The sequence below is a fragment of the Gymnogyps californianus genome, chromosome 8, assembly GCF_018139145.2.
Source record: "Gymnogyps californianus isolate 813 chromosome 8, ASM1813914v2, whole genome shotgun sequence".
Lineage (NCBI taxonomy): Eukaryota > Metazoa > Chordata > Aves > Accipitriformes > Cathartidae > Gymnogyps > Gymnogyps californianus.
In genome coordinates, this window is record NC_059478.1 from 17,604,711 (window position 1) to 17,629,694 (window position 24,984).

Genomic DNA, 24,984 nt, shown 5'->3' on the forward strand with positions numbered 1-24,984 from the left:
TAAAAAAGCAAAAGTGCAAGAAGTACAATTAATACTAAATTTCATTTTTCATTTTAAAAAAAGTTCCAACAATTGAAGGTGTTCTTTTGTTCTCTGTGCCACTATTTCAGATAGTAGGAGATGTTAAGAAGATCACCTTATTCTGTGGGAAACAAAGGAGTGAGATCAGTAATGTTAATACACTAATTACTTAATTAAATACTATAATGCTATATTCATCAAATCAGTTGAATATGATCAGCATAAATAAGGTATTTGCTCTTAAATTTTTCAGGCTACCCAGAATGCAAAATGTAATCTCAGTATTATGCAAAAAATACATGGCTTTTAGCTCAATTTTAGATCACAAAGACTGAACATAACAATTTCATTTTAATAATTAAAAAACCCCACTCAGACTTAGCCATTGTAGCCACATAGAAATTTTTTTTTTATAAAATGTAGTAGAACTTGAGTAAAAATTCCTCCCAAAACTGCAGTAAACCAACTATATATAAACGAACTATATATTCTCAAAAGATTAAAGTGATAAGTAAGCAGCTGGCATTTACTGTAAGTGACAAAATGATGACACTCATTTCCATACCATATATATTTCTTTACTTTAAAATGTACTTTACACATTTTCTACTCTGGCTGATACGATCTGTAGTTACTGTGCATACTTACTAAATGCTGAAAATTAAAACCGTTGTTAACTGGCTTAGTTTTATGACATGCAAAATAGCTTAAAATTGACTGACCATTCAAGCAGGCAGTCCTTTCTGAATATTCTTGTTAAACTTTGCAGATCATCATTTTTGAAATGCAGTTCTTCCAGCAACGTAGTCAGGAACTGTGTGTACATTGGGCTCGTCTGAGTATTCTTGAAAAGTGGAGTAACTTGTGACAATCTGGCAAAAAAACCCCAAAACATTTGATACCGAAAAGTGACTTTTCAGTGTCAGATGTAAAAAAAGCAAAGCTTGTGAGTTTGAACAACCGTATTGAAGAACGGCAGTTTATAACGTCACACTTGATTCATTACAGTACATAAGATTGTATGTGTTATATACAATATGACCTGTACCAAAATATGAATTTTTATAAAGATGTAGTGAAACTAAAAAAAATCTAATTAGAAAAAAAATAAGCTAGTAGTTTGTATGCCTCTAATCAGTTGTGTACTGATGTTATATAATGTAGACAAACAAAAATCAGAACAAAGTGCAAAATGTTATATAATTACACATAAAAAAAGGAAAGATATCAGTCATTATTTTCTTCTTTACCAAAAAGCTCCTAAACATTCATACTGTAAAAGTTCTTTGTATGAGTAAAATATAAAAGAGATATAAAATTCTATTTTAAAGTAACCAAGCAGAATATTTTAACTACAAATGATTAACAGGGCTCCTTGACAGAAGTTGTACTTAATTGGTAAGTCACACACTGTCAAACTTCATAAAGACATTCAAGAGGGTCACTTGCTTGGACGATTCTCCCTCTGTTCTGTATGCCATAAAACACATACTATGTCAAAATAGCACACGCATTTTGCTTTAAGCTGAGATTTCTCCGAACACATAGAAGCCTCTCATACAGGCATTTTGGATTATTATTAATTTTACTTGACACACATGGGCACGAGACATCAATTAAATTCTCAAACCGAGGAGCAATTTGAGTGAGTAATCAGATGATTTGATTTCTTAGTTTTGACAGTCTGTACCTTCAAGCAGTTTAAATTATACTTCTTACACACTGAACTGTTTAAAAAATAGGCTTTAAGAAAGCCAGACAAAACTAGAACAATGCTACTTTAATCTTGAAAAGTTTTTATACGGGATACTACACTTCAATTTTAAAGCTGATACTATAGCAAAGATTTGCTATAGTGAAACTACTTTCTGTTTTGGTAACAAAATTAAGTGCTTAAAGTCTCAAAGTGCCTGCAGTCTTAGTGCTGCAGAAACATAAAAGAATCAAAGGGAGGGCGAGAGGGAGGAAATTATAGTTCTGAATTCAGCCAATGAAGTTTAGCTTTAAAATTCAAACAATACTCGGCCTTTCAAAATTTGCTATTTAGCAACAACATTTTACAGAAAATCTTCCATTTGGGCCTGATTTTCTGAACTGCCAAGTAGATGGAGTTCATCCAGTTTCCACTGATTTTAAAAATAACAATGAATGGAAGCTGAAAGTAGTTGCCAACTAGGAGAATAAAGTATATACATGTGAACAGACAATGGAAATAAATAGGGCATTAGTGCACATCCCCAAAGAGAATGTTATTCGTCATCTGAAATCATGGAAACTGAACGGCATGCATTACTGTATATTGCATTTAGTTCCAGAATCAACGAGAACAGCAATGGGAAGGCATAATCTTCAAAGGATCCAAAATCAAACATGCATAGTGCTGCTGCTAAAACTCATTCCTCAGTTTGGAAGGAGCTATCACCATGCAAATCATCTACATATATAATATCTGTATGGAGATGAGACGAACCGTTGAGCTGTTGGCTTTAATTTTATCAGAATCTATTTTTATCCTGAAGTCCTTTCTTTTTCTCATAATTCTGTTCAAAATATTGCAAAGGTAGGAATAGCTGAATCTACTTCCTAAGCACAAATATTTAAAAAAAGATCTTTAATGAACAAAATCAAGTATTAAAGCTCATGCTGAATGTTAAGTAACTTCAACACCAAACGTTACTGACAAGATCACTTAACAAGCACTCATATCTCAGCAACAGTTACTTCGTCTCAAATACTATATTTAGATAAATAGTGCCATTGACACCATATAGGAAAGAGTTATTTTAGAATATGTTTGTGAAATGATGTACTTTTAATAAGAAACTCAAGGTAGTCTACAGCTTCCTAAAAACTTCTCAGCTCAGAAAGCCTTTAAGTGAGTAACAACTGAGATCAATTTCCCTGCAGTCATTGGTATTAAGACCATCTCCACTTGAAGAAAACTGCATATAAAAGAAGATTCTTTTAAATTAAGCAAACATAGCGATAGAACACAAACAAAGGATCTTACAAGACACAGTAAATAGAGTCCATTAATACAAAAATAAATTTACAAAAAATTTTGATTAATAAATAGACTTTAATGAGTTAAATTATTTTCCATTTCTTTTTGGATTCCATTTCAGTATGTACATTTAGCTAAATATTTCTATCACACTGACACTTGGTGAGAAGGACTTTAAGGGATGCTCAAAGTAAAGACATGGTGTGGAAAGAAAGACATATGCACAAACTCTGCTATATAAACCCTTCCACAAAAAAGAAGTATTCACAGTTGGACTTGTGATTTTTGGACTGAGGCCACTAGGTTTTGTAATGTACTTCATGACAGACGGGACCGAGTTGTTTCCTTCCTGGTGAGAAGTATAGCAGTTACTGTGTAAACTAGTAAAACAGAGTGCCTCTGCCCAGGGTTGACAATCTGGAGGTTGATTTTTGCATTAAAGACGCTTTATCAGCAGGGGAGCAGAGGAAGTGCTGATAGAGGATGAGAGTGACCATTTCAGAGTGTTAGTCTGGAGACAAGGACAGTGGGATAAAGACCTGGCGATGCATTATTACTAGTCTTCAATTCGCCCTTCTCAGGATTAAGTAGGTTATATATGAAAGAAGACTGGTGGCATAAACAGTCATGACTTCCTGAGCGCTGGTGCCAGGCGGCTGTAACATTGCAAAACACTCTCTTGGTGGTGGTGTAGATTTACTTGCATTTGTAGCTGAATTTTCTTCCTCCTGCCTTGGGCTTAAGAGGACGTTAATAAGGACGTTACTTTTCAAAAAGAGCAGAAAACTTGTGCACTTTTAAGTAATACTCTAAAACTAAAATCTTTATACCATGAAGCTCACATGCTAAGCAGTCTATTTTTTTGTTATATATATAATTTTTTTTGGAGCTGCAGTCTGTGACATTACATATTTTCATGAGTTACAAACATGTCCTAACTATCAGACTCTGTTTAAGACACTCTGTTTAAAGAGTAGCTATTATAGCCCACACTAAGAAAGAAAAAGGTATTGCTATTGTCAGAGAAACTGCCAGGCATTAAATATTGAGAAACAAAGTTAAAAAACCAAAAAAGACATTTTAGCTGTGGATCAATTTTTTTTTCCTTTCCTGAACTTTGTTTAAAAACTAGTTAAGCTACTAATTATCTGAGAAGCAGGAGGCTAAATCAAAAAGTAATTTCTGAGAGGCATGTGTAAGTTTCTAGCTATTAGTTAAAAATTGCGTCTAGATGGGACAACATGTTAAACATTTATGAATATATGTACAAACACTTTAATCTTGGAAAACTGTGTCCTTTTGGCGTTAAATGATGCTTTAACTTGTCATTTGAAAAGCAGTTATCGTTGAGTACTTTTCTACTTCTAAGTGGCTGTTGGAACAGGAGCAGAAGCTTTTGTCTGCAAAAGGAGCAAGCACAAGTTGCGAGTTTGCAGAGTGATAAGTTCCATGCTCTAAGTAACACTAGTCCAACGTATATTCAAGGTACTGCACAACAGAGCATTAAGGGCTGTGCTCTCATCCTTGCATGAAATGCTAACTGAATTAAACCATAATTGTATGCAAATAAGCCACAACAGTATTTGGAATCGATATCTTCAAGTCACTGAAAGCTGCAATGACCCTATCTCTGAAGAAACTATCATGACTAATTCAATTTAATGATATACAAGATTTCAGTTTAAGGATCATGGAATTGCCTTGAAACTCTGCAGCATCTTCAAAAGACGTAGAATATAAACAGGAAATAGGATACTTGGGACCACAATAATAACAACTGGCTACTGCAACAATGAAAAGAAAAATATAAATTCTGCTTTTCTGTTACTTCTTTCACATGTTGCAACATTATTGTGGAACAAACTTTTGTGAATAAAGTCAAATAGAAGTAAGAAAAGCTAAGGGATTAAGTGATTTTAAAACAATCACCTACAGAAGTACACAAACATAAATGTTACTGTCCAAGGTTACACACCCGTGCTTCAAAGCCTTGCCTTCAGCACACCCGTTAAAAGGAAACGTTCATGCTCAGTTCATGGAAAAGTAGTACAGTATATATCAGACTTCATGAAACAGTGTCGTTTCCTGCACACCCACTTACACCATATGGTAAACAGGTCTTTGTAAAGTTTAAAAAGTGTTAAAAATGTCAAACTATATCTGATTGATAAAATTCATATTTGCTGGCTATTCCACATATGTTACATATTCAAGGAAAAAAAAAAAGTGAAATTCATGTGAAGACCAAGCTATTATTATCAAGCTATTACATGACATCTGGCTACCGCAAAATGTTTACATAGTTTCAGTGCTTCAACTCAAGACCCAAGCTTTCTATTAATTAGTCGCCTTACAAAAACATCTGACAAGTATATTTAGGAGTTTAACCTAAATTAAAATATTTTTAGAAGTCAGTTGCATTATATGGAGTAAATTTCATTAATTGATATGGTAGTGTGTGCAACTCGTTCTTAGGTCTATGCATACTTTAACCAAGACAGCTGAATACATACAGAAAAGATGATGGTGGAGTAATATTTTTGTGTAGTTAAAAGCACTAATTGGCACTCCCTATCCAAAAGTGTGAATATCCTTTCTAAAAAAACCCTAATTGTACCGTACCATCCCCCCTCCGATACTGGACCTCAGGAAAACCTTTCTGGACTTTTTGTTTAAGATTAATTCTGTGATCCCCTTTGAAAAATGTTAAATTTTCAAAGCCACCGCTGTGATATCAGCCAGTTACAGCTCTCTGAAATAGATGCCTGAAAACAGGGGTAAGAACACAACCACCTAAGAGTTGGGTTCCTTTCCATTCCCCAAAATTGGTCACTTAAAATTACATGACAAGTGTTGAGAATTTGAGTGCACATATATTTACCCAGTATCATGCAAAGCACTTGTGTACTCATGAAGAAAAGCCATATGCTTATTCTCAAAAGAATAATAATAAGCTCCTCCTAGGAAAGATATGTATTGCCAGTCTTCCTAACTTTTTATAATGGCAGAAGCTTAAAAAAATAAAAGCCACTGATCGTGGCAGAAGCCATGGATCCGAACACAATTATTTCAGTCCCTTACCTTGTTCGGCGTGCTTGCAACTTGAACAAGAACACAATTATAAAGCAGAATGTCGGAACAGGCAAGCACCACCTGTCCTTCCATAGAAAGCTTTGGAAAATAGGATATAAACATTTTTGCCAGTTACAGGCATTCGAGCACTGTGAATAAGACTCTTAACATAATCATCACAACATAAAACATTTAAATCACATCACAAACATTTAATTCTCTCAGTTTCTTTCTACCTTTTGTTTTAGGCACTTAAGACTTAATTTTTTAAGATCATCATAACCAGGATGACTGATAACTATTCTTCTATCAGAATGATGGAGTTGCACTAATGATCATGAAAGTTTCTTGAACACTCATTTCAGAACATGGAAACGAAGCAAGAGTTGGCAGCAACTATAGGCAGCACTTTTTTTTCCTTCCCCAACAAAAACACAGACACAGACTACTGCATATGTGCTACAAGGAGTGTGCAACAAGCCTCTGAACGAGGTGCCATCAATAGACTCTTGCTAAGGGTCCCTACCTGCAAGGAAGTCCAATGCATTTTTTGCTGTCTTTTGACAGTCACAAATTGGACTATGGCTATGAGCAATCTAGTCCTCTCATCCCACAAGCAGTTTAGCTGAAGGTCTGGCAACATGCACTATGTATACTTAACAAAGAGTAAAAGTGCTTACAAGCCTCTAACATCAGTTCGGGTGATTTAACATAGCTATTAAAGGTTCTGAGAGACCAATCAGCCATTTCAGCAATGTGCCGTTAGCACTACGCTAAAGCATATTTGCTCCATTGCTATGACATAAAGTCATGTCACATTGTTAACAAGGACTGATTTAGGAGAAACGATGCTAAAAAACATGAAGAAACGTAACCATGCAGGAGATGCTCTGTGGAGTGCCATTGATCATTACCTGTCAACTACTACAATAAAGCATTAAACAGAACCCTATCTGAATAGAAAAACCCTTTGTACTAAAAGTCTTCCAGGGTATTGCCAATATTCAGACACAAATTAAAAATATTTTAACGGAAACTCTACATCGAAGTGTGTTGCTGGGATTAGGCAAGGACTGGTTAGCAATTCAGTGCTCTTTTTGTGTGTGTGATCAAATGGCTCTGAAAGCAGAGTGGCTTATCGAAGTCTAAGTCTTTAATTCAAAAGCAGGGAATACCACCATTGTGTGGGTCACAGATAATGGAATTAATTTGGAAGTCTGTCAAATTTCCATTCAAAACTCACACTTGCAAGATTATTACAAGTCAATGCCGGATTTGGAAAAATGAAGTCATGAATGTACGACAGCCCATCTTTATGAATAATTGATACTTAGAAGAATTAAGTTACAAGGCCATAAACTCACAAGATTTCCAGCTTTCCCTCTTCCACGTATTTTTTTGGAAACATTTGGGACAGTATTACCTAAATATCAACTGCTTTTGAGATTTACAAGGAGTATTAACATACTCTTCTTCCCAGCTCTGTACCTACCATTTTGAGTTGAAATCATGAGGGAAATCATCTCTGATTGCTTCTACAAGGTATAAAGGAGTAGAATGGTACTGTCTGGATCAAAACAAGCCATATGCAGCAATGTCAGGTGGCAAGTGGTAGGAGAAGGATTGTTTTTCAAACTGACCCTGCGGAAGACTGGTGAAAAGACGCTCCGCTGAGGAGCCCAGAACAAGCCCTTCTGCACTAGACAGGTGGACAGCCAAGCTGGGCATATTGTACCACTTCTTGGACCAAAGGCGGGTTATAGGACAGGACCAAAGAGGATGCCATTACTTAGAAGCCTCTAAAGTTGTTTCAGTAATACAAGGTACTTTAATTTCATCAACAGCCCAAGACTCTTTCAGCAGCTGCCTACAGTAAATTTCCTACTCCTTGCATTGCAAGTAGAAGAGATAGCACAAAACCTCATCCACAGATTTAAATAAACTTTTGAGCAGATTTATAAAAGTTAAATATCAGTATGATACTGCAGGTCATTCTCAGTAATAGTTCATCTCATTTAGTGTTAAAAATCCTCTAGGAATACACAAAGCCATGTTAAATGAATGAATGGGGACAACCATGCCATTATAATGTGTTCTACTGAGCCAACACACAAGGACTGGGGTGTTTTGGTTTTGTGGTTTAGTTTTTAAAAAAAACCAAACAAACCTTCAAATGTATTTGCACTACTCTTACGTTACAGATTTGATGGGCTTAGCAATGCAATAAAAATGTTATTAATCAGAACTGCCATTCTTTTAATATAGCAGTTTTATAGAGTACAGTCTTAGATTCCATTTTAATTGAAGGAAGTCTCCAACACAACTGATTAAACAAAAGTAATTGTTTTGTTTAAGACAAACGGCTAGACTGAGTCAATACAACAAGTGTTACAGATCAGCAATAAAACTCATTGAAATAGATGTGCATTGCAGCCTGTAGACCATCTGCCTGTACATATAACTGGAGTATCGCCAATGTATCAATCACTTAATAATAGTGCTTCAGTTGATGGGGTGAACTGAAACACTTGCCACGTTTATCCATTTCATGAATCCCTACTGAAAGGCGCTCAGACATTTTGACAGAGTAAGTCAAAGCATCGCTGTAAGTCTGAATGTTCTTCACAATGTATTGACTGCTTGCTTAATTAGAGTCCCTCACTTACCAGTGTATCACTGGATACAGTACACTTGTCTAGGGACAGCAATTTTGTTCTGTCAGCAGAATCAGGACAGCAATCTTAAATCACAGCAGGGATTTCCACAGACCTTAAAGCATAATGCATCCATGAGGCAAAAGTTAGTATCGGACAGAAAGCTGATCTGAAGCACAATCCGAGTGTAGTAGTAAGTTAAAGATGCAACACCAGGGAGCTTAAAAAAATTATAACCTTTGGTATAATTAAGTGGTTACACAATCATACTGTTTTAACATACACTTAGAAAGCATTACAGCCTCAACTTATGTAATTTAGCTGTTATGCTCACAGTTTTTGTTAAAAAACCCCACTTGTTTCTTATAACTTTAGTTTGAGCATGATTTAAAAAGTTCAACATTTAAAAAAAACCCTTAAAAGCAAAGGACTGTCTCTAGAGTGAACATTTTCCATTAGAACACATTAATATTTGACAGACAATCTTGAACTGGAAGCATCTAACTTACAAACAAGATGCAGAAGTATTTAAATATATCTGTGGAATTAAGTCTTTTTTTAAACTAAACAATACTAGTGCTGAAAAAAAAAGTAATTATGATCAGTGTCATTTGCAACTCTGAAATTAAAGCAACCTCTAATTTGGGGCCCTTTGTTAGCATATCCTATCGGTCAAAGAGGGAAGTCAGTATTCAGGGGCAGTTTTCTTTAATCTCCCCAAATTTATTCCTATATTCTATTTTCTTAATGAAAGATAAAACACTCTAAAGCCCACAGTGTTGAATTATAACAACTGACAGAAATAAACAGGCAATTTTCTTACTGAGGAAAAAAGGCTACTTCTGGTCTAGTTTTAAATATAGCCTGAAGATTCTATTCTCATCATAAAGACAAGAATTTTGTAGCTGAAGTGCAACTTATGTTTTATTTATTTAACTTCCTTTCATTATTGTGTACTGACTTGTCCGCAGAATCCAGCACAGACACTTTAATCCTCTGATGGCAACAGAAACTAAATTATTCATAGTTTAAAATTTTTGTCCACTACATTTAAATCAATGCTACAAACACTGATTCAAAATCAACGACTGGAATTCCTACATAACCCAAGTATACAGCAAAACTTAAGGTTCATTCAAAAGTCAACTTTGTTAATTGTTTCCACTACCTTCATTTTTTCCTATGCAGCTTCTACAAGTCTGTTCAAGAAAAATGTTCTCTTTGATACATGTTTATGTATATACTTACACAAAATATGTATTTTTCTTCTTTTAAAGTTCACCTTCCACACACACTTTTCATACAGTTGGTGTCCAGACATAAGTCAACTTCCATTCCCTTATAATGGGGCCAAAATTTCACTTGTGGTACAGCCGGATGGATACAACTAACAGTAAAAGGAAAGCATACCTACAGTAACAAGGGTTTATCTAACCATTTGATAAAAGTGCTTACTAACAACTGAAAAAGAGACAATGGATTTGCCTTTTTTTTTTTTTTCCTTTCTTTCTTTCTTTCTTTCTTCCCCCCAGTCAGTTATTTGTATCCAGATAGGCAACTGGCAATTCAGAAAACAATCTGAGGCACACCTAAAGCTGTACAAGCCCAAACACCACTGCTTTCTAGGATGGGGGTCAGGGAGTTGGGTCAGGCCCTTGGGACCAGGCTGCGCAGCAGAGTTCCCTCGTGTCCTATCATGATCTCCTCGCACGGGCTTTGGAGGCCAAATGAACATTTGCAAAATACTTTGCTGGTTCTACTCTAACATACCGTATGAAAGTTCATTTTTTGTTTTTCTGTTAAGCTGCATAAGGAAATTTTTGAAAGGCACTCTAGTGTTTTAACTGTACTATGCAAGGGAGACGTGTTAAGGCAACAGGCTTACAGCTACGTTATCAGGTACAGAAACTGTTTATTTAAAACGGATTTAATAAAATACAAGTGTTCTGGATCTTTGTATTTTTTTTAACCTAACGAACAAACTATTTGCATGAATAGCAGGTTATATTGTTTATGCCACTTTTTTCCTCTCCCCTGAAAGTTAAGGATCGCTCCATCAGCTGCCAGCTGTTATTTATAACAGCCAGCTGTATAACTTCAAAGATCCTGCAGTGAAAAGATTTTATAATAATGTTGCACTGATACAACAAGATACAGAAAAGGAAAAAACTCAAGTAAATTCAGACTGTCCTCAAAATATTAACTTCCGTAAGACAGATGACCTTTGACTTTTAATGAAGGACAAGTAAAACACTTTCTTATATATAAAAAAATTCTATTGACATCATTAGGTCAATAATTAATTTTACAGGCAAAGTAAAAGTCTAATGCACAGGAACACCCAAAATAAGTCTGAAAATATATAATGTGTTCAAAGAAGCTATGGTGAGACATTTCATCAAATGGTGTAACAATTTAGTATAGCCATTTAGGGCTATTTGTGTCAGTTCTGTACATTGTATACTTGAAGACAACATGCCTTAGAATGTACACTGTATATACAAATAACTGAAAAAAATAAATTAAAAATGCCTCCAAAATTAGAGAAACATCTGAAACTCAGTTCATGTAACTCACTGTTTTACCACAATATAATTAATTATATAATACAATTCTTCTCAGAAAGTAACTAGAAAATGGCATTTCTCACTATTCCCATATTTCAGCTCCCAGGGAGCAACCAGCAGCACATAAACATGATAGCAACAATTTCTATTCAGCTGAGAGAAAATTTGCAAGTCTATTGCTTTGTACAATTATTTTAACCTTTGCAATGCAAGCATCAACACTGTTTCTTCTCACACAGTATCACTCCTATGTTCCTTCTGAGCAAGTTTCCTGACCTTATATATGCACACATAAAATAGTCAGTTCCCTCGGCAACTGTCCAGGAAAGGAACTACACATTTCAGAACATTCAGCAGGTGGAAAATGACATCACATTCTCTGCAAGCATTTGCTAGCATTATGCTGATCCTGTAATACTAAACAGTTGGCTTCATTAAGTACTCAGGGATCACTGTTTTTAACCCAGGCTTAGCCTGTCTAATGAGAAAGACGACGGCCAACACTCTGGAAATACTTTGATGTTACAATGCCAGTGACAAAAATGCAGGGACCCATGACTCCTTTAAAGCTATAGTAATAATATGTAATGGTTCTATTTTCCTCCTGTTACAGTGATATTTAGGAACTCTATTTTCAAACATCTATTTATTTTAAAATGACTACCAAGACTGCCATCAACATAAATACTATATAGGTCTGGCAAAAAACAATTACTTGGGCAGTCATATGCAAAACAGAGTTTCCAGATTTCTTTAACAGTGGATTAGAAAAACCTCTAGCCAGACAAGAGGACTACGGAAGCACCAAAACCAGCACAACGACATCTACAGTTTCTCATCCAGAGTACTCTTCATACAAAGTTTAGCTGGATCAGAGACTGTGTTTCACCATTGTGTATTAACAGATATGACTGCAGGATCATTTTTTTAAAAACCAAATGGAGTATGGTACCCACCTCTACATTACCATATTCCAAGTTATCACTACAACATTAGTTCACAGACATGAAGCATCAGAACTTCTATAATACTGTGTGCCATTTAAAGCACTTACATTCATACAGGGATTTGTTCCAAAAGGTTTCAATTTAGCTTACTTATCTGCATAAAGCCAAGGCAAAAAAATGTTCACAATATAAACCCAGAAGAAATCACTATCAGCTGTTTCCCTCTAACAAATCTAAGTTTCTTAGGTACACATTTCAAGGACAGGCCTTGTTTAAAGAGCTCCATTTATTTGAAGTCTGTTTCCTGCTAACCAGCTTACAGATCAAAGGTACTTCTCAGTCGTACCATTTGTTCCCATTTTTCCCTCTTTTTCAACTTAGTCAAAATTTTAAATTTAATAAATTTAAAATTGATCCTTTCATCCTTTTCAGTCTTCTATTTCCTACTTCTTATGTTCCACAAAGTTTTCCTGTGACACCTCTCAAATACTGGAATTTATGCCATTGAAGTCTTTGGGTTACTTAGCCACATGAAATTAAGCACAGGTATAAGTCTCTGTAAGATTAAAAAATGCTAAGATGTAAGCTTTTGGGAGCCTGAACCTTTTAAGTACTTTGTAAAATATACACTGTTGTATAAATTATTGTGCACATACAGTGGCACAATTTAATATCTAAAAGATGCCTTTATATACAAACCTTGTACATTTTATGAATTAAACTGTTTCATTTACATCCATTTTTGCAATTGCTGGGCTTTTTTGCTGCCACATACTGGTAATCCATTCCTATCAATTCATTATCTCAGTGATATGCAAAAAAAAAAATTCAACAAAGATTAAATAAAATATACTGGCTTACAGTTAAAACAGCTACAATGCAATATGCTTAGGTAAATAATTTGTCAATACTTGACTTTATAAAATGTACTCACCTGTACTCAGTTACTATGGAAACAATGATCATAAAATTGATCATAGTTTAGTTTCACAACTTTCTAACATTGTAACTTGATTATCTGCCTTTCTGTCCAATATACAGATCAAACACCTGGAATAATGCAGCTGAGTAAAGAGACACGCTAGGAATAGACTTGCTTCCACTGTGTCCAAATTTTTTTTCTTCGTAAGTTAAACATAAGGACCTCAATATTTTTCTACTTGCCTTTCCCAGTTTTGAAAACAAATGCCAGTGCAGTTTTGGACCTCTCAAAATGAGATTCTTAAAAATCCCCCAAAGTTAAGAATTCTTAAGCACCTTTTCCCAGACATGCCTGCTCACAGCAGGTTTAAAACAAAACAAAAAACCCCAAACCCTTTTCCTGTTTAACTGTTTTATTTCCAGATCTATTACTGACTTGATGGTCTCCAGTAAATCACTTTTCTACTCTTAATCTCAATTTTACCATCTTTATAACAGAAGAACACTATTAACACTGATTTGTGAAAGTACACTGACCTAAAAGTATACCTAAAAAAAAGCAGAATATGCGATGAGGCTTGAAACAAGTATGAAGAGCCACATGAATCTCAACCATTCTTTAGCCTTTTAAAAAACTGAATACCTCATCTCAGAAATACTGAGTTTTATGATGAATGAGTTAGATCTATTCAGTGTCTTCTTAAAATGTTCAGATGGATAGAGAGAGAGAGATAGAGAGGGCGGAAGAGATAGAGCGATATATGCATTTCTGGGGAACATAGGGTATAAGCATGGTATACATCAAAATGAAACGAAACATACTGAGATCCCAAGCCTCTAAACAATCAAGAATCTGTACAGGTTTTGCACCGATGCTGGTTTTGCACCTAATAGTATGTAATTATACATATATACTTTGTGGTTTCTGGACTAAGCTCCCATATACTGATTAGCTATGTTTGCTACCAGCCAATTAAAGCACACTTACCTTTGGGAAGGAATGTGAAGAGAAGAACATGTACTGTTGTGGACATCATTGTTCTAGTTTTTGTATTATGCCATGCAAAATTTAATGAATATATAATTATTTTATGTTTATATATACAACACTCTGGTTAACTGATGGTTGCCATCTTATCCCAAGTATTTTAATTATACACTTTGCGTCAAAAGAGCCACCTGCACCCTGATGCTAAATCTGCTAGCTTGGATTGTCTGTAAATTCTGAGAGCTTCATCATAGCCCATCGCCTAGAGACACACTTTATGCATCATCTTCTTGTCAGTGACATGTATTTCCTTCCTTCCTTCCCTAAGGAGACTGTATTTTGTTTTCATAAATATGAAAGGAACACATCTTGGAAAATACTGTACATTTTTTGCCTTCACTGTTAACATCCCACATCAGGATCAGAACTTAATTGCCAGACTGGATGAGACCACTGGGTGTCAAAATGTTTTTGTATCTCGAGAAGTAACAAACTAACGATAAGAAGTACAAACTTCCTTTGCACTCACTTCCTACAGTATTAGGAAATGAAAACAAGTCTCCAGTTCACCAGTGTACTGCCCACTATCAATTATCACATAAAAAATAATTTGCCTCCTTTCTGAATTAATTAGTTGTGATCCTTTCCCCTCCCCTCCATATTTTTCATGCCTCTGAGTAATTTTTAGTTTATCTCCGGTCACTGTAGAATATTATAGGAACACCAACATTCTGCAACATAACACTATCGATATGAAAGCTAATAAAATGCATGTCTCTATTTCCCCCCAACTGACATAGATCTTTGATGCATGGGTCTTTAAGTAGGTCTGTGGACCACTGTTCTGAGCCAAGCAAATTATAACGTAGCTCAATTATTCAACTAATTTTGTTTTCTAAGACATAATTCATTCATAAAGCAAGATTTTTAAGATCTTCATGGGTTTTAATCACTTCCAGGATTCCTCCTCCTTAAAAAACATTATATACTTCATAACAAAAATATTGTCTGCCCTGTCAGGTCTGACACTTTCAACAGCAATACGACAAAGGAAACTCGAATCTCTGGAATGAAGTATTGTCTTTCTAGACAGCCTGTCTTACTGTCTAGCATTATAAGGTTTTACATTCCATAATCTTCATCAAGCACCATAAGGAGAGGAATGATTAGATCTTCAAAAGATACGGCTCTTTCAGGGATTTTCTACAATCAAAGTTTTTCTGTTATAGTGGTGCCAGAAGAGTTAAGGAACACAATATTTCTACTTTGGCACAATTTATTTAAGGGCCAAAGAAGAACAAGACACACCACTTAGCCTAGTAGAGGTACCATTATGACTCTGCATAGAACCAAACAAATTCATCCAGAACCCATGCTAAAAATTCTGCTGGTACAGAATACCTGGGGATCACATGCTAGGAAGCCATAGTAACGTTTCCAATTATGTGTACCTCTACATTTTTTTTTGTTCAGAAACAACAAGCCAAATCAACACTGATTTTCATCTTACGATTAAGTTTCCTGTAAGTCAAAAACACTGCCTATGTGTCATGTCTCCATTAACGTAGGCTGTTATTTAGAAAGTTTACTAAGATAAAGTTAAAACTCTGAAAATAAAAGATGCAAGTGTGTGTCAAAGTCATGTTTTTCTTTTAACAGATGGGTAATGTTTCATGATAAAAAAATGTTTGCATTGAATGTATTAAGATTAATTATTAATAAGGAAGCAAGTATATTTTCACAGGGCTACAGCTTCAGGATTCAGTTGCAAAATTAACAGTTCAGTTTGCTCAGTGGATGAAGTTAAAATACATTTAGTTTAAAACTAAGTTTAGGGCAGCTGTTATCAGCATGGACTACTGTCGTCTTACTTGCAGCATTAGTTCAGAACTGTCTGTATTACCGTGTAACTGTACAACTTATTCTGTGCTATGACATGACTTCCAATAAGCAAAGCTGTACGCAGCAATTACGGAAGGAGGAAAAACATGACATTACAAAAGAAATCTTCTAAATATCTACCTTTTCAAGAAACATAAATTTAAAACAGTTCTCTCTAATAGGGCTGGGCAATTTTTTCATCTGCTTGATCAGCACATAGTTGTGGCACAGAGTTCAATAGGACGTGAACTCTACTGACCGAGTTAGCTCCCCAAAGAGTCAACATGATAAAGCAGTCTTCCGAACTCTAGCATGCTATCTTTCAGAGGGTTGAAACAGAAGTTGCAACAAAAATCTCTTGTTTACTCACACAAAAGGCAAAAATGAAGTGGCAAAGTACTTTTCCTACTACCATATTCTTAATTCACAAGTACATTTGGAATATAAAGTTCCCAAGGCTGACTAAAGCAGAAGATCCAAAATTATGTTCAACATAAAAGTATTTCTAGATTATAACAAAAAGATTAGTCAGAAGAACACCCCCATGAAGGACAATTTATAACTGGTGCTGCACTTTGCACACCAGCTCTGCACAGTTGGGCATGACTTCAGTCTGAATGCCCACACGTACAGCTGTTGGGAACATGCAGATTTCTATCTCTTGGAAGGATTTCCAAGACACTTGGCAGAAAGCCATGACCCTGCTCTTCCCTTGCACTGGGCAGCAAAACTGGCAGATGCAGAGAAGACAGCCTTCTGCGCCAACCCCCCTAACTCCATGCAACTCAAGTCCAGGAGACAGCATGTGTGAAGGCTCCACTCCTACTGATGAGGTCAAGGACCAGAACTGTAAAGGGGAACTAATTATCCTGGACTCACCTCAGAGAGTTTGTGCTGGGCATGCATGAAATTTACACAGCACATCCAAATCTCCCATTCAGAAGGCTATCCATGAGAAATACTAGAATGGAAAAAGACTGCAGCTGTGTGTGCTGCAATGAAATCCACAGTGTCACTTTCCTGCGTAACAGCACTACAGCAACACAGTGGGGTTCTTTTGTATAAGGAGAAACACCTTCTTTGAAACTGCTAAGGTTTCTTCTATTTTCTGCCTTATGAATGATGAAGATATTTAATTAATTTTGAAGTTGGCACTGATTAATGTCCCAATTAACAACACTACAAATCCCTCAAAATACTGTTCTATATATGTTTCCTAAGTAATACTGGAACATGCTAGGAGGAAGTAAAATAATACGGATCTCCTCCACAATATGCCAAATAAGCATATTTGAGTTTGCTTAGAAAGTGCTGATAAGTAAGAACTGCTTAACAGAAAACCTATTTGAGTTCACACTCACCCAATGACAACCTAAGATCATTAAGAGAGAAAAAGGGAAGAATATACTTCTTAATTTTTTAACGTGCTAAAACAAACTTGCCTTTTCTCTACTTTACACAACAACTCTACAGATAGAGACCAAGAGTAGAGACAATACTATGACCACATTCAAACACTTTTATAAAAAGAAAGACTTTTTGGATTTTTGGTCCTGCAAACTCTGTTTCAAAATGGGAAATAATTATATTTCTAGCTTAACGATAAATGATTTTTCTCAGCTGAAACCTGGAACTAATCTTCTATCATCAGAATAACTAAATAAAAGATCATTCAGCTGACTTGTATGTGGTTTCTGTAGGAAAGAGTCACTCTGCAAGTCTGATTCATATCCAATATGTATTTGTACATTAGATTCGTACATTTCAAACATTCAGACATTTTCAGACAAGAACATAGTAGTGATATCACAAACATATGAATTCCTCTTAAAATAATTTAGAAATGTCAGTGTTGAGCAATAGATGTGCTCTCGTGTGAAAAGAAGTAAAAATGCATACTCGAACCCAAGATTCTCCAGTTCCTGAACTGTTATCTCCAAGAGAGTAAACCTCTAGAGTACATCTCCACATGACACATTTATCTAAAGTGGCTGCACACATATAATGATGCCTTTTGTTTAGTGATCATGGTCATTTTGAGTTTGTTTAAATACTGCAGCCGAATGCTTATAAACTAATCCCAGAACATTTTGAAATGCTTCAAAGCTTTTAGTGGGGAACCTCTTGCATAGGCTTTGTAGATGAAGCTGACCACAGTTCACTGGAAACAGCCAGCTCAGATAAGTAAGATGAAAGCAGACATTTCCTGAAAATATCTTGAAAGCTTTCCATTAGACTGTACCAGGGGTATACACTAAAACCAGCAAGTGTCCATGCTTGTATAGCAACCAATCTTCCCACTGCTTTCTCCATTCTTTCTTGAACTACTGTATTTGTATCTATTTATCTGCTTCATTTGATATCTTGCCAAGTTCTTTGGGGGAAAAAGATGCAACTTCTGTATTCTAGTTTACAGTACATTATAAAGCAGCTATTACTATAACAAAAAATTCTGCCTAACATACTAAACATTGCAACAGGAAGACGCAGAAATCTACCACTGCCAAAATTATTACAAATGACAAATAAATAAGAAATTTGATCTACAGATCATTTTAAAGAGTCACCCACTCCATGACAGGCATGCATGCAATTATTTGAACATAATTCTCTGGCTGTCAAAGTGTACTCTAAGAAGGTCGATACAGCATAGTTGAACGTGCTGGTCATAAAGATAGGAGTGCCTCAGGCTAGATTTTCAATAAAGGCTGAGACTGGCTGTTCATATTTTATACGATAATTTGATTGAATAAATCCAGCTGTTCACTAGGAACAGGAAATGCTCCACTGTTGCGATCTCCAACATTTTATACTTTGAGAAAGACAGTCACACTGTCTAGTTTCATGCACTTTATTTCAGAGCAATGAATTAGAAGCCCAGATTTCTTTAACAGTCAGTAGACTCAAGAGCTCATAAGTACTTTTAATAGCTCCTCAAGGACCAGCAGACTATAAAGGGCGCCTATGTCTAATTTAAGCACCAAAATTAGGTGTTATGACTATCCAACATGCTGTATCCTACAAAGAGTTGATGCACACTCCAATGAAGAGAGAATAGCATTATCATAACATAATACGAAGTATTAAGCAGTGATGACACTTGAATTCAATACAGCAGTAAGGATAATAGTTATTCCGCCCAGTAGCATATCACAAAAAGGGTCTGGGCACTCTGAAAGTGCACTGTGAAGTTAAGTACACTGAATCCTCAGCACACGCTAGCCATATATGAGAAGGAAGTGGTGAGCCACAATATCGATGCACAAAATGGGGTGCAAGCAAACTCCAACAGTTGCTACTTTAAACAAAACAACTCTGCCCCCTTCCAAACAAAACAAAAAATACTTGAGGTCTTAGTTTCTTTTGAGGTATACTCTGAAATCCCATGCTCACTCTACCTTCTGTAGCCTCTGTTCTTATACCTCCTGCACCTCAGGGTACCTGTAATATGGTCTTTCACCCTCCTGGAAAGAGGAAGTATTATCCTCTTCCAGGGCGTTGCTTATGCCACTTCACTGTTTAGTGTTAGGAGTAAAATGGCCATCCTGTGTCTGGGACCAGGTCAAGACCTGTGAATACATATTCTGAAAATGTTCTCCTTTTTCAGTGACAGAAGCTAGTAAAGAGCCACTCTCACTCAGGCCCCATACAACTGTGCGATCTAAATGACACTACATGTGCAGCAACATGTGTCATCTCTCAGTATAGCTAAGGAGAAGCCAGAGAAGACTTAACAGAGTGTAATTCTTTTTATGAGCAATGTTAGTAAGATATGACAGATTCCTTGGCAGACTGCAGGAGGTGAGAAAGGGCCACAATCTGACGACCTGTCTGTGAGGGGTTGCCCAGGTCCTCCATAGCCTTTCCCTGCACACTTCTGGCTTCCACTAAATATTCAAGTTTGACTAGAATTCCCAAATAATTAAATGTTCTGTCTTAATCTTTCCAGAAATGATACAACACTCATCATCTTCTTAGAGCAATCTTAACATTCATTCTACCCCATCTACACTCTTCCACATGCTCCCCTAAGAGGGGGCTGAGAGAAGTTGTTCAAAATCTGAAGATCATGAGCTTGCAAGAACCTTACAATAAGCTGAAGTCAACAGGAGTTTTATTCAAGATCTCACTAGAATAATATTAGAAATAAAATCTACTCTATTTTAGGATCAAATACAATTCATTTGTTTAGGGGTCGACCCTTAGAAAGCAAAAGGAAAAAGAGACTTGGTTCTCTGCTGATACTGATTGCTACCAAGACTGCCTGCTACTTGTATAACATTTTAAAGCAATTGTAAAACAGTCATTAGGTATGTAAACATTTAGAGCTCATCATATGTGGAGAAACCAACAATATATTTTAACTTCTGATCAAAAGAGTCACCATTTCCTTAAATGTATAGAAACTACTTGAAAAATTCATAAGATCTGTTTCACAAATTACCAATTCAACCATAAGTATATATAGTAAAAATGACAAAAGATTTGTTCTTATAGTTGATAAAAAATTTATGCCAAGGCATTCAAGTAAAGTTACTTTCTGTGTTCTGATTTAATGAATCATTTGAGCGGTATCTGGCTGGGTGACACAGATGTAAGGCTCGCTGAAGCCTACTCTAATGCCTGCTGGTATAGTCTTCCTTGGGACAGTAAAGCCAGAACAATATGTCAGACTGAAGTAATATCAAGGAAAGTAAGTGCAGTATTGGGGATGCTATGAGGTTGGCCCACAACACTTCTTGACCTGTGAACGTCTGTAAGTACTTCTCTGTCCTACAGGCTCCAGTGACCCAGGAAGCCCAAAAGCAGCAGCAGCAGTGTGGTAATAGACAGTCTGTGGAATAAGATTTTTGCAATCTTGTAATTCAAGCTGAAAGACATACAAAGATTGCTTGATGGTTTAACCCTACTGACAGGCAGGGCCTGACACTGTGTGAAACCACCAGTGATTTCTTAAAAGGTGAACTAATGTTAAATGTTTAATATGAATTTGTGAGAGAACTGTCTGTTTTACACACTGCAAAGTTTATAACTTTAACTTCAGAAATGTACATGAATTTGGAAAATATACATTAAGGAAGTTACTTGATGCATATGACTACCGCTTTTATAGATCATGCCTCTGTGTAGAAGTTTATTGAAAGACACTATAATAAAATCAGACTTCCCATTAGGAAAACCCTTGGAAAGAATTTAATTCTACAGTAAGCAGAACAAAGCTAAAGAGGACTGTAGGCATTGTAGTATCATAATCTTAAGCAATAAAGCTAATTCTCATAAAAACAAAATACTGCGTCCCAGTATTACTTTCAGAAATTTGGGAGTTGCTAAAAAAGCTTTCCCCTCTCAAAGAAGTTTGCTAGGATATTCAAACAAACATATTTAGAAGCACACCATATCTTTATGGAAATAATTTGACTTTAATCATGAAAGTGAAATCTTTTAAGAAATTAGAAGTAAAACGAGAAATGAAAAGTGTAACAGTTATGCCAAATCCAAATAATACAATACACGTCATTTTGTCCTGCTGTCAGAGAGGGGAAGAATGTCTGTCAGCAGGAAATGGAAGAGAGTGAAGTATACTCCTCCTTCACACCACCAGCCCTCTTTAAAAACCCCTAAAACTTAACTTTTCTTTTTTTAACATAACATTAAGTTTGTCCATTGTTAACATGTTGTTGCAAGTGGGACAATCCTGTTGTCAAGAGTATTTAGTTCATTTGCATGAAAAAATATTTCTGTTGATTCCCCAGTTAATTTAGAGAAATCTTTACCTCCTTTTATCTGAAAATTAAATCTTGCCTCGACAGGCTAGTTAAGACAGTTGTGTATAAGAATATTTGACATTAAAGGGTACTTACACAGATAACAAAACAATAGCAATTAGAGTCCATTCAGGCATTTTGTGAATAATATTTCTGTTTGTTAACCTGAAAAATAATAATAAAAAAAAAATCAGAACATTTCTGAGTGAAAGTAAACAGATTTTAACTGCTGAATTTTGATTTAAGTCTACCATTAAAAGACTTAATACACTGAGTTACAATGTAGCAATTACAGCTGTATCTGAGCAATTCACCAACTTTCAGGCTTCTCCCTCATCTTACCCTGTAATGGAGGAATTGCAGAATTCCCAATATGTCTCTTTTTTCTATATGAAAGTGGGATGGGGAAGACTGAACAGAAGCTAATTCTTTGAATTAGCTCACAAATAGTCCTGGCTGCTGTGAGGGCTCAGCTCTCACTCATACCCACTGGGAAATTCTCAGGAACTGCACGTGCGTTTCTGAAAAGATGGGCCTTCTTACACTTAGTTTCCCCCCTGTTGGCTTCAGATCCAGATTTGCTGTAAAAGCTAATGTTGCAGAAACAGACTGGATTTTATAAGATACTGGAGACAATCCTCTGATGATTCTTGTTTTTAAAATGGAAACCCGGAATTCTAACGTATGCAATGGGAGCCAGTGCAGATATAAGAGCAAGAAAATGAGGTGTGAATCAAGAACCACAAGGGTGCTCAACAAAAGTGCTGCTGCATTTTATACCTGCTGACCCATATGGCTGAACTTCATAATAAGACAGATCTGCTTTAAGTCAAATGTTAATCTGACTTAAAACAACTCACTTGTGAATTGGTCTGGCTGAATTTAGTCATGACCCATGGTGTTCAAGACAAGCAATTTCATGGAAAAGTCACAGGTAAAAATGAAGCTGTGGCTATGCGGGCACCCAAAAAGGCTAGCAGAATTGATTTTATTCAGACAGATGGCACCATCCAACAGAAATACTGAGGGGCAAGTGCCTCCCTATGTTTGCTTCCTTCTTGCTCTCAGCTTCCCTTCTATGCAGCCTTGTATAACTTCAGATCCAGAATGAAGCTACCCTATCATTCATACCCACTTCTACAGGCACTGGCGAAGATAGGAGGTTGCTTAAAATTAAATACCTGGCAACAAATTAAAATCCAGGGTTTTCTTCCCCAGTAAGATTTTTTTTTTTTTAAATTTTTATTTGGGCAAGTATATAGTTACTGAAAAAGTGTTAAAAAGTGGAAAAACAAAAGTATTTGTACTTGCCATTGTTAAAATTCAAATTCTGTTAACTAATCCCCCCAAATTATATTCAAAATGGTCACTAAAAATGCAGTTATGAATAAGATGTTTTATAGGATCATTTTGCATTTCCCTATTTCAGAAAGATATTAAAATTAATAAAATTAATTTTTCTTTAAGGATAGTAATGATTAAAGCAATATTATCCTATCTGTCTCAACAGCCTGAGTTTTGTTAAATGATTAAAGCAATGTTTTGTACTACATGTACAGGAACTGTCATGTCAAACTAGAACCAATAGTTCCGGCAAATACAGATTATTTTTGTTATTAAAAGATTCATGTTTACCAATTACTATTTGAAATAGCTGGCAACAAAGCTTATACCTGGTAAACTGTTACATCTTTCTGGCTATAGAACAAGAGACAAAACAAAGGCTGAACATCTTGACTCAATACTGATAACAGTGATAAACACTACCAAGAAATGCCTGATGGAATCAACTTGACAGGCAATTCATATGTAACATTCCAGTTAATCTGGTATGATGAGACGCAATGGAAGAGACAGCTCCAAGCCATTTGGGAAAACTCTGTCAAATAGAGAAAGCAGCTTTATTTCAATGCTCTACAAGGAGTTATTATTGATTAGAGCACAGGAAGGTGTCATTCTTGTACACAAACTGAGAGATGCAGTTATTTGTGTCAATTAACTCTTATTCAATGTTAGTATTGATTGGCAAGGTCTGAACACTAGTCATTGCCATCAATATGCTATTTAAGAAGGAGATAGTCAAAAGACACAGATAACCAGCAGGATATGGCAATGTGGATCTGCTGATGTACTACTGTCACTGGAGTGGATGAACAGTCAGGCTTCCACAATGAGTAACCTTTCAGTACAACACCTGTCCTAAAACACTTGTGCAGCTGAAAAAAAACATTTGAGGCAGATCAGACTAAAGCTAGCAACCTACAGGTGTGAAGCCTTAAATAATAAGGAGCAGTGGAAGGGCAGTCACTTTCAAAAACAAGCTGTGTGTCAACACCAAGGCCTCTGAAGAGCAAAGCTTTCAGAAAACAGGCAAGTGCAAGTCCTCTGTAAAAATGGTTCATTAATTCTCTGTCTTGCCTCTAGCCAAAACTGTTACTTCAGAACAATCCATGAAAGAGAGGTCACTAGATTTCTGTCACAAACATATAACGTGGAAATGTTAAAACTGTACAAAACTTTGTGTACATGATTTGAGTTTTGCAGTGAAATATTTTCTGTTAAAGAGTTTGGCTAAATTATCCCTCATGTACCCAAAGAAAAAAAAACAATATGCAACTTTTCAAAACAGAATGTCTCTACTTTCTTGGCCTCTGTAGGGCAGGACAGGTAAGCCAAGAAAGCTGGATGATCCCAAATAGCTGTGTGGGTTGCTTAGTTGCTAGTTTGTAGGTGTTGTGGTTCACCCCAGCAATATGCACTGCAGCTGGATTTGACTGCTTCCACCATCCAGTAGGCAGCAGGACCCATGCAGCAGTTTTAATACTCTATGAAGGAGCTCAGCCTGAGCAGATGGATCCAAGTGGCAGAAGCTGACGGGATAAAGGAGTAAAGACTAAGATGCATAAAAATTCCATCCCAAATGACCTCCCAATAACTGACCAGTGCCCAGCCTGCAAAGAAAGTGAACTCCGATGCGGAAGTTGTAGGAACACAGGGGAGTCCAAGGTTAAAGTAACCAGTAAATAAAAAAAGTAAACCCAGAAATGACAGAAAAAGAGCATACACAGTTGGTTCTACTTCTTTTCCTTTAGTTATCTTCCCATTTAATTACCGTCAGCTGCAAATTTTGCTAGCAGAACTCCATTAGCAAATGATGGCCTGAT

At 36.0% G+C, this 24,984-nt stretch overlaps 1 protein-coding gene across 1 annotated transcript in view; it reads right to left on the reverse strand.

Annotated features, from left to right (window-relative positions):
* Nucleotides 1–709: 709 nt before the first annotated feature.
* The window catches only part of RPAP2 (RNA polymerase II associated protein 2), a 40,829-nt gene continuing 16,554 nt past the window's right edge, over nucleotides 710–24,984 (reverse strand). Inside the window, exons 11-12 of the mRNA XM_050901013.1 lie at nucleotides 21,917–21,985; nucleotides 710–893 (exon numbers count right to left, since the gene is read on the reverse strand). Of these exons, the coding sequence (XP_050756970.1) occupies nucleotides 710–893; nucleotides 21,917–21,985 (253 nt within the window). The remainder of the gene's footprint in view (nucleotides 894–21,916; nucleotides 21,986–24,984) is intronic.